The sequence below is a fragment of the Nycticebus coucang genome, chromosome 9 (genome assembly GCF_027406575.1).
Source record: "Nycticebus coucang isolate mNycCou1 chromosome 9, mNycCou1.pri, whole genome shotgun sequence".
Classification (NCBI taxonomy): Eukaryota; Metazoa; Chordata; class Mammalia; order Primates; family Lorisidae; genus Nycticebus; species Nycticebus coucang.
The window spans coordinates 27893319-27903663 of record NC_069788.1 but is presented as its reverse complement, the minus strand read 5'-3'; the positions used below and the strand labels follow the sequence as shown (position 1 = coordinate 27903663).

General features: G+C 41.5%; 1 protein-coding gene across 1 annotated transcript; it reads right to left on the bottom strand.

Moving 5' to 3' along the window:
• Positions 1–195: 195 nt before the first annotated feature.
• IL17F (interleukin 17F) lies at positions 196–9909 on the bottom strand. The gene is made up of 3 exons (XM_053601923.1): positions 9798–9909; positions 2387–2607; positions 196–861 (listed from the first exon to the last, which is right to left on the bottom strand). The coding sequence occupies exons 1-3, from the start codon at positions 9828–9830 to the stop codon at positions 621–623; spliced, it is 495 nt and encodes a 164-aa protein (XP_053457898.1). The 5' UTR covers positions 9831–9909; the 3' UTR covers positions 196–620.
• Between the last annotated feature and the right edge of the window lie 436 nt (positions 9910–10345).

Here is a 10345-nt window from a genome sequence, read left to right as displayed (position 1 = left end):
CCAAGCACCATTAGTAACAAAACAACTCTAAGACCAGTGCTCTAATGGGAAACTATGAAAAGCGAATATTAGGTATCTAGAGTTTTAAAATCTCTAGGACTACCATGTCTGTGAGTACAAGCTGAAACTAGAAACAAACACCAAAGTATTTTTCAATTATTAATAGTTTATTATATTAGTATTAGATATATTAATTTTTCTCCTATTATTTTATATATAATCTAATATAAAATTCAATACATACATTGTGATTATATTTTCTGCATTTCTGTCTACATGAAAGAGACCCATTTTGCCAGCAGAGCCCACAGGGAATGGCAGTGGGCCAGGCGGATGGCACGGCTTGGAGGTGGTCATCACATAACACAGAGAGGGGACCAAAGGCTCCATAATTCTCCTCCAGCCATTCTCAGGGCATTGGAACATTGGAACATCTAGGACTATCTAATAATTTTGAAGCACCTCAGAAAGTTAAGATTATATCTAATACAGAGCTTTGAGGATTCCATGTCAGTCTGGTAAAGAGTCCTGTGAAGTGGAAGGAACTGAGGATTTGACAGGACTTGCTGCAGAGTGCTGGGAAAGAAGTGCTGCTTCTCCAGCTGAGTTGATAGCTGCTCTCAGGGCCCCACGTGACGGACCCTGGGGGTGACACAGGTGCAGCCAACGGTCACCACCACTTTCTCCAGCTGGAAGTAAACGTTGCAGCCCTGAATCTTCCTCCGGAGGACCAGTGTCTCTTGCTGGATGGGAACGGAGTTCATGGACATGTCTTCCCTCCCCAGGGCATCCACGCAGCCCAGGTACCTACACTTGGCCTGAGAAATTACGAAGGGGTAGCGGTTGGGGTCCCAGTCGACACTGCAGGGGGATCAAGCCAAAGCACAACGGTCAGGCAAAGGAAAGAACAAAAGATGAGAGCCCTCCTCCCATAGCACTGGCCTCTCCCCTGTGGGGCGCAGGAGGCTCCAGAGCTAGATGGCCTGGATCTCCAAACACCGGTCAGCTAATTACTCCCTAAGCCTCCGTTTCCTCAAATAGACTCTGAAGATTTTCATATACTGTTTTCTAACGCGATGACTAAGAACACTGAGTGTTACAAAGGCATATAAAACACCCCACTATACAATGTTAGCATTCAACTCATGTTCCATCTTTTAGATTCTCTTTATTTGCGCTGTTATTACCGCAATTATTATTTATCCTTTGCCTGGAGATTGAACATCACTGGTAGGTCTCCCAACACACAGTCTACAAAGCTTGCTGCTGGGAAAGGAAAGGCCAACCTCCCGAGATCGAGGCATCTAGAGACTTCTCTCAGGTTCTCTCTCAATAGGCCCCTCTGCCTGGCCAGTGAAGTCAACACAGCCAGCTTACCCCTGTGCCCTCCCCACTCATCTGGGGAGCCCCCAGAAGCCCTTCTAATTGTCCCTGGAACCTGTTGTTATATTTGGAGACTATTTCAGGGGGGCGGGGAGTGCTTGGTGTTCTAGAACCTGTCTCTTAAGACAAAATGATAAGACTGTACCCTGAGTTTCCCCACCCAACATCCCACTTCCCAAGCTGGCCTTCTGCACCCCTCCCTCCCTCTCACTGCTGAAGAGGCAATGCCTACTGCAAGTGGGCCTCCCTGAACTGACACTTCCAGGTTCCCCCTGATCCTCATGCACCGAGTATCATGACGGCTGCTTTAAAGAATCCTCTCTTCCAACACAGAAAACCATTGTAAATTACAACCTAGGACTGCATGAAGTTGAAAAAGACACAGAGTCCATGAGAATGTGGAAGTAAAATATTAGGACTATCAAACCATACATGCAGACCCTTCCCAAAATGGTGAGAACAATATATAAGCTCCTGGGTAAAACGGGATTACTCTTGTGAAGAGTGAATGTGAGGGCTTTCCCCTGTTATTTTTGGTATATATTCTAAAGTTTCTACCGTATGATTAGAATACATTAACTTTTTTTAAAATTTCAAAATATTAATGGGGTACAAAAGTTTTTGTTAACATGGATCCACTCCATAATGCTAACATCAGGGCTGGGCACAGTGGCTCACACCTGTAATCCTAGCACTCTGCCAAGGCAGGTAAATTGCTCGAGCTCAGGAGTTCAAGACCAGCCTGAGCAAGAGCCAGAACCTGTCTCTACTAAAAATAGATAAATTAGCTGTATTCCCAATTACTTGGGAGGCTGAGGCAAGAGGTTCACTTGAGCCCAGGAGTTTGAGGTTGCTGTGAGCTATGATGTCATGGCACTCTACCCAGGGCAATTGAGTGAGACTTTCCCTCAAAAGAAAATTTTTTTAAATGCTGAAGTCAGTGCTTTCAGGAAATTAACATAGTTTTCAAAATCATGTAAAACTCAGTCTTGTTTGCACTTACGTGTAATCCCAGGGGGAGAGGGAGCGGTTCTGGAGGTTCTGTGCCCTGATCATTACAGGGTTTCCTACTGGGCGAATGTCCAGCTTCACAAAGTTGCTCTTATCTGGAGGAGGACAGCCTCTAAGGTTTAAGACAGGGCTGTGCCATTCTGTGAAGTTTGTCTCAGCCACCACCTCCTTCAGAAAGGCAAGCCCCAGCATCGACAGCAGCAGGACCGTGGCCTGGAGAGGAGAGGGCGTGGCAGTTGGTTAGAAACTCCAGCATCCTATCTGACAAGAGAGAATACGCGCTCGAGCTGAATCACATTCCTTGTCCTTTCATAGGATCAGAGTTTCTCCCACACCTCAGTTCCTCCCCTGGAAATGGGAACACTTATACCTGAAGACATCAAGGTGCCAAACTGGGAACTAAGCTCATTAGCCCAATGATTGAAGCCCTCCACAGTCCCAAACTGCGAGACAGAAAGACTACAGCGTCCAGGAGGGAGTTCAAATCTTATCCTGGCTTCCTTGCTGAGCTTCTCATTTCTCTTCTTTCCAACTGGATAATAATACTTACTTCATAAAAATATTCACAAGATCAAATGGAATGTTCTATGTAAAGCACCTATAAATCTATCTAAAAAAATAGAGGCTTAATAAATAATAGCTTTCATTTTTATCTCCAACCTCATATGCCATGAATCCTCCACAAAAATCCTTTCTCCCATCTACCCCTCCATCAAAAATACATTGCCCCTCCTCTGTCTGTCAAAATCCTACCCTTCCATCAAGACCCACTTTAGATGTGGTCTAATCTAGAGACTGCCCCTAATGTGGTTCAATCAGAGGTATGTTTATTATCTTTAAATCATAAAGCTTTTACCATCTAGCCCTGAAGCAGCATTTTTCAAGTTGCCTAGAAACACAGTATTTGTGTTCATGCCAGATTTACACTCGTTAGATTTTAAGTTCCTGCAGGAGAACTTGCTTATGGGTGTCCCATAAATACTTTCTGAATGAATGAAAAAATGATAGTTAAACAATATAGTTAAGCCCAATGCATTAGGAGAAACCTTATGCAAAACCAGCTATAGCTAAGTTCCAACTATCCATGATCATTGAAGGAAACAGGGGCACTATCAATGCTCGACAACAGAGAATACAGGAATTATTTCTCATAAGCTCTGGAACGTACATATATTATGTACTTACATTGAAATAGCAATTTATCTGGTGTTAATAGGAATGCACAAAAAAGGAAAGTGCTCTATGAAGACATCACGAAAGAAGAGCTAAAAATCTTGCCAGCTTCCCTCTGTCATGACCATGCTTTGCTCACCCCACCATGACCACTGTCCCTTCCTGGGGATGGACAAGACCCATCACTGACTCTCAACACAGAACAAGAGCTAAAGCTAAGTTGCTTCCACTCTCTGGGCTTACACCCTTCATCAGTTAGGATAGGGAAGGTGATTACATATGCTGGCTTGAAAGGCCCTCCCCTTTACACTTGGTAGATGCTGGAGGCAAGAAATGATAAGAGTAAATAAAAAGGTCATGATATCAACTTGCTGTACTGAGGTAGCTGATACTGAAAAGAAATTGAAAGTAAGGTTGACCCAGATAAGCCGGAAGGAGGATGATTTACCTTCACATAATCAATAGGCATTTCCTTACATGTCCCACAATCATTGGTTCATTCACCTAATAGTTCTTATCTCTATAGTGTGGTGACTCAGGGCATGAGCTCCAGAGTCAGAATTCTAAGGTCTGTAACTCAGTTCCTGGACTCTTAGAAGATGGGACTCAGTTTGTTTCAATGGAAAATGTGTAAATGAGATAATTTATATAAAGTTAGCAACATCGCCAGCACATAGGAATTATCAATACCAGTGGCTATTGTTAAGTCAACAGTTTGCTAATAATACACAGTGGACAAGATAGCAAGATAGTTGTAGAATTCACCTTCACACACCTCTGTCTTAACAAAGTGCTATTCCCTCCCTTCCTTTCTCTTTCCTTCCTTCCTTCCTTCCTTCCTTCCTTCCTTCCTTCCTTCCTTCCTTCCTTCCTTCCTTCCTTCCTTCCTTCCTTCCTTCCTTCTTTCCTTCCTTTCTTTCTTTCTCTTTCTTTCTTTCTTGTTTTAGATACAGTCTCACTTTATTGCCCAGGCTATAGTGCCATGGCCTCAGCCTAGCTCACAACAACCTCGAACTCCTTGGTTCAAGTGATCCTCCTGCCTCAGCCTCCTGAGTAACTGGGACTATAGGCACCCACCACAACACCCAGCTAATTTTTCTATTTTTGGTAGAGACAGGGTCTCATTCTTGCTCAGGTTGGTCTCAAACTCCTGAGGTGAAATGATCCTCCTGCATCCGCCTCCCAAAGTGCTAGGATTACAGGTGTGAGCCACTGCACCCGGCCTGTTTGTTTCTTTAAATAACAATTTAGATAAGAAGGTCCTTAGATAGCTTGCCAAGTCTATGTACCACATCTGCAGGTTTCTTAAGTAAATTCCTCCTTTGTGTTTTCTTTCCTGTCTGAATCAGATTCACTGATCAGTTCTAGTTTTCATCATGAAAGCTTTAAAGTAACTATTCCCTGGGGTTATATGATTTAGCAATGATTACCCTGCTTCTAACTAGTTATTATTATATTTGTTTACATATGTTTAGAGTATCTTAGAAACACTTTTACATCTCTTTACATACTGGATTTTCACAGCCACAGTTGTGAGGTAGACAAAGCTAGTATTAATTATCCCATTTAAACAGGTGAAGAAGTTATGTCTGAGAGGCAATAAGTAACTTCAGTGGGTTCGCGAGCCTATTAATGCCAGTGGTCAATGCCATTGCCATTGAATGTCATTATTATAACTATCAACATTAATCTTAGCTTTGTGTCATTAGAAGACCCAAGCGTTTTAAGCAATGTGACAACTGTATCAGAATTAAGTAAGTATTGTAGGCCGCACGGCCCTTCATCAGGAAATCAGATGATCACTGCAAATCATGCCAATTTGTTCCACAAAGCTTTTGATCTGAAATTGTAGGAGTTAGTGGTAATGCAACAGAGCAGGGGCTCTGATTAGAGTGCCAGGGAAGTTCAGAGCATTTTATAGACTTCACTTCTTCTACACCCTCTGTAAAGCAGGTTAATAGATATTGCGCTTATTCTGTAAAATAGGAAACAGACATGAGAAAGCAACAGCTAAAAGTGAGTGCTAACAAACAGGACACCAAACTTCCCAGCCTAGCTCTGCACCTCCCTCTAATGGAGAGACCTGAGCAACCCAAACACTCACCCCCTGGACTTAACTGCAGTTTGTGCCCCCAACCCACCACTGTGTAGAATGAACTCCAGAGCCCGGCAGCTTCTAGGTCCATGAGAATTGGCCTGCACCACTTAGTGACAATGTCCTACGTGCCTTAACTCCCAACTTTTAATCCTGTGCCAATGCCTTTATACTGTCAGGTTTCTTGTCAACAAGAGATTTCTTCAAAGAAACAAGAAATAGAAATAGGTTTGCAGCACAAAGCCACTCAATAGACTTGTTTGGATGCAATGGCTAAATTCAAAAACAACCTCTGAACCCTTCAAAGAGCATACAGAAAACTTAGAATTCATGTCTCAGTTCCTGTGCTTACGTCATCCGGGGATGTCAAATAAATCATTTAACTTAATTGGGCTTTTGTTCATCTGTATAATGGGAGAAGTAATCCCCATTTCTGTCAGTGGTGACAGCGAAGAGAGTTTCTGGGGTGTTAATATTAATATGAATAGTTAATACTTACAGAAGGCTTTCTCTATCACTATCAGCTGTTCTGTATTAGAACGGCCAAACTAACTAAAAATGAAGCACGCACAGATCTGACATATACTCTGACCTAGAGTATAAATACAGTTATTCTCAATTATATCATTTAATCCCCCAAAATGGCATGGGGTAGATGTCATTGTTATTCCAACTGAATATTTGAAGAAACCGAGGCACAAAGAAGATTAAGTAGATTTACCCTAAATCCGACATTTGGCAAGTAGTGGAGCCAGGTCTGGCTCCGGAGCCTATGGTCCTAAGTAATAGACTTTGCTGCATTTCTTGTAATATCTAAAATAACATATGAATATAAAATCAAGGTGTTATTATTGCCATATGTCATGAGCCTTTTGTGACATGCAAATGCTTTTAAGTTGCATGGCTTGTAAAAGTAGGAAAAAAAGAGGAATAATCTAAGCTAATGATATGCTACATGATTTCCTAAGCCCTAATTTTTTTTATGTCTCTATATTAAATTCTTCCCAAACTTTATCTGAGTAATGCTAGGCAAAATTCCAAACCTTTGGTGAGGATAGGGGTGAAGATTTTCATGACATTAACATCCCTCTTTCCTCCAGGAGGAATGAGATGGTACAAAAGAATAAATAAGTAGCAATAAGAGACATGGGAACTCTCTCTAGGAGCTGTCCAAAGTCAGCACTGGATGGTTTGTTTGTTTGTTTGTGAGAGTCTCACCCTGTTGCCCAAGCTAGAGGGTTATGACCTCAGCCTAGCTCACAGCAACTTCAAAGTCCTGGGCCTCAAGTGATCCTCCTGCCTCAGTCTCCCAAATAGCTGGGACTATTGGCACCTGCCACAACACCTGGCTAATTTTTTCCATTTTTAGTGCAAATGGTGTCTCACTCTTGCTCGGGCTGATCTTGAACTCCTAAGCTCAAGGGATCTTCCTGCCTTGGACTCACAAAGTGCTAGGATTATAGGCATGAGCCACCATGGCCACCCAACACTGGGTGGTTTCACTTCTTCCATCCAAGGCTTTCCTAGTCTCAGGGGAATTACTAAATCTCTTGGGACCCCAAAGGTAAACTATACATATACATATCTCCTAACAGGCTGGCTAAGTTCCCAACATTAAATAAGAGTTTTGGGCTATTGGAACAGGATTCACGCCTCTCACTACTCACAAAAATTAATTCATGATGGATAAAAGACTTAAATCTAAGGCAAGAATAGGAATTCTAGAAGAAAATGTGGGAAAAACTCTTAGAGAGATTGGCCTTGGGAAAGATTTTATGAAGAAGACCTCAAAAGCAATCACAGCAACAGCAACAAAAATAAACTAGTGGGACCTGATCAAATAAAAAGTTTCTTCCCAGCCAGGCTTGGTGGCTCACACCTGTAATCTCAGAACTCTGGGAGGCCAAGGTGGGTGGATTTCCCTGAGCTCACAGGTTCGAGACCAGGCTGAGCAAGAGCGAGACCCCATCACTAAAAACAGCCAGGGGTTGTGGCTGATGGCTGTAGTCACAGCTACTTGGGGGGCCGAGACAAGAGAATCATTTGAGCCCAAGTGTTGGAGATTGCTGTGAGCTATGATGTCACAGCATTTTACTAAGGGTGAAAATTGAGACTGTCTCAAAAAAAAAAAAAAAGACTGTCTTCCCAGTCAAGGACGCAATTAATAGAGTAAGTAGACAGCCCATAGAATGGGGGAAAACGTTTGCAAGCTATATATCTGATAAAGGGCTGATAACCAGAACTCAAGCAAATCAGCAAAAAAAAAATCAAATAACTCCATTAAAAAGTAGGCAAAAGACATGAACAGAAACTTTGCAAAGGAAGATAATCTAATGGCCAATAAACTCATGAAAAAATGCTCAATGTCACTAATCATTAGGAAAATGCAAATCAAAATCACAATGAGATATTACCTAAGTCTAATGAGATGGCTCTTATCCAAAAGTTCTATCTTTCTTATCACAGATTAAGAAAGCAACACACTGTTGGTGAGACTGCAAACTAGTATGACCTCTATGGAAGATTATATAGAGATACTTCAAAGAACTTAAAGTAGATCCACCATTTCATCCAGTAATCCCCCTTTTGGGCATATACCCAAAGGAAAAAAGATCATTTTATCAAAAGAAAACCTGCACTCAAATGGTTATAGCAGCACAATTCACAGTCACAAAGGCATGGGAACATCCCAAGTGCCCACCAATACATGAAAAGACTAATAAATAAAATGTGGTATATGCATACTCAATACGACTCAGCCATATAAAAAAACAGTAATCTAGTATCTTTCGTGACAAGCTGGGTAAAGATGGAAAACATTCTTCTAAGTGAAACATCATAAGAATAGAGAAACAGGCCAGGAGCAGTAGCTCTCACCCATAATTGCAGTACACTGGTAGGCCAAGGCAGGTGGATTGCCTGAGCTTATGGGTTCGAGACCAGCCTAAGCTAGAGCAAGACCCCCATCTCTAAAAATAGCCAGCCATTGTGGCAGGTGCCTGTAGTCCCAGGTACTCAGGAGGCTGAGAGAAGAGAATCGTTTGAGCCCAAGAGTTAAAGGTTGCTGTGAGCTATGACACGATGGCACTCTCCCAAGGGCAAAAAGTCTAAAAAACAAAACAAACAAAACAAAATGAATGGAGAAACAAACACATATACTCAATACCAATTTGGAACTAATTGATCAGCACTTACATGCACACACAGAAGTAAATCTCAGGGAAACTCAAGCTGGGGGGAGTAGGAGGGACTGGGTAAATTCACCCCTTTCAGGTACAGTCCACACTATCTGTGTGAAGGGCACACTTGTAACTTTGACTCTACCTGTACAAAAACAAAGTATGCAGACAAAACATGTGTATCCCCTAATGTTCTGATTTAAAAAAAAATGCTGGTCACATTATAAAAACAAACTCTTAGCAACAATTTCAGAATTTTTGTTCTTCTCTCCTGGGATTTTGATATTAATATTTTTATTTATTCTATTTAACTGAAGGGTAGCATAGATAGAGGAAAGCGTATAAAGCAATCTCATCTAAAGTGTAAAGATAGATTGATAGATGATAGATGGATGGATAGATAGATATAGGCCTGAGTAAAATCAAGATATAAAATATTTCCATACTCTTATAACCTTTTCAACTATCCTTCATCTTGAAGTTCATACAGATGGAATCACAGAACAAATACATCTTTCTTCTTGACTGCTTTCTGTCAATATGGTATAACATTTATGAGTCTCAACCATGTTTTTCAATGTACCAGAGTTTGTAATTTTTTTGTTGTTCCAGTAAACAAATAAACATTTGTTTATCCATTTTTAAAAAAAGGGGGGGATTTTGGCCAACCTAACTCTATGAAGAGTGACCCCAGGAGAGCCCATGCCAGTTGTCTGTGACACCAAGGACCACACAGACTAAAGCATGATGTGAGGGGCTATGTTGTGCAGCCCTTTATAACTTTTCTAGTTATCTTTTTTTCTTCTTATCCACTAGGAAGGAGTCCAAATTAAAGTCATCTCAGTTTTTTAAAGAAGTAATTTTTAAAAGACCCTAAGTGAGCCTAATCCCTTAGAAATCTGCCCTTCCCAAATCCAAGACGTGACTGCCCTTAAACCAGAATTATGACTACTCACCAGAGGCATGTCACGCAGGGTCCTCCTTGTCATTTTGCTCCTGATGAGGGCTTTGCGCAGGAAGGTCTTTCTGTGCGTCTTCCTCTGTACGCCTGTGTTATAGCAATGTGAGTGCCTGTTGGTTTATAGCAATCACTGCCCCTGTTTCAACTGACCTGTATTTAAGTTGTGGTTGACACAGAGTTACTGACGAATGCAAGGTGGTTTTTCCATTCCACTTCCTGAAGGGGAATCAAGGGGAGGTCCCAAAAAAGGGATGACAGGAAAAGGACCCCTTTCTTCCTTTCCTTCTACCCCACTTCCACCCCCATTGCCCACAAATTATGGTCAAAATCTTAGTTAATTTACCACAGAGATGAACCAGATTTCAGAGTTTTGTTGTGATCTTTTATGTTCTTTCACAAATGCCGGTAGCCTTATCATGGACCATACATTTTACTTTCTAGTCATACAATATGAACTGTGATTTAATATTAATTTAACACTTATTAAATGCTTTCTCTATCATAATTGGCTGTCTATTAGAATGGTTAAATAAATCATCCCTG

Bases quoted from the DNA above. Each gene is read 5' to 3' on its own strand.
- IL17F (XM_053601923.1), bottom strand. From the start codon at position 9,830: ATGACAAGGAGGACCCTGCGTGACATGCCTCTG. The intron at 2,608-9,797 runs GTGAGTAGTCAT...TCTCCTCTCCAG, and splicing joins CCCTGCGTGACATGCCTCTG to GCCACGGTCCTGCTGCTGTC. The intron at 862-2,386 runs GTAAGTGCAAAC...ATCCCCCTGCAG, and splicing joins CTCTCCCCCTGGGATTACAC to TGTCGACTGGGACCCCAACC.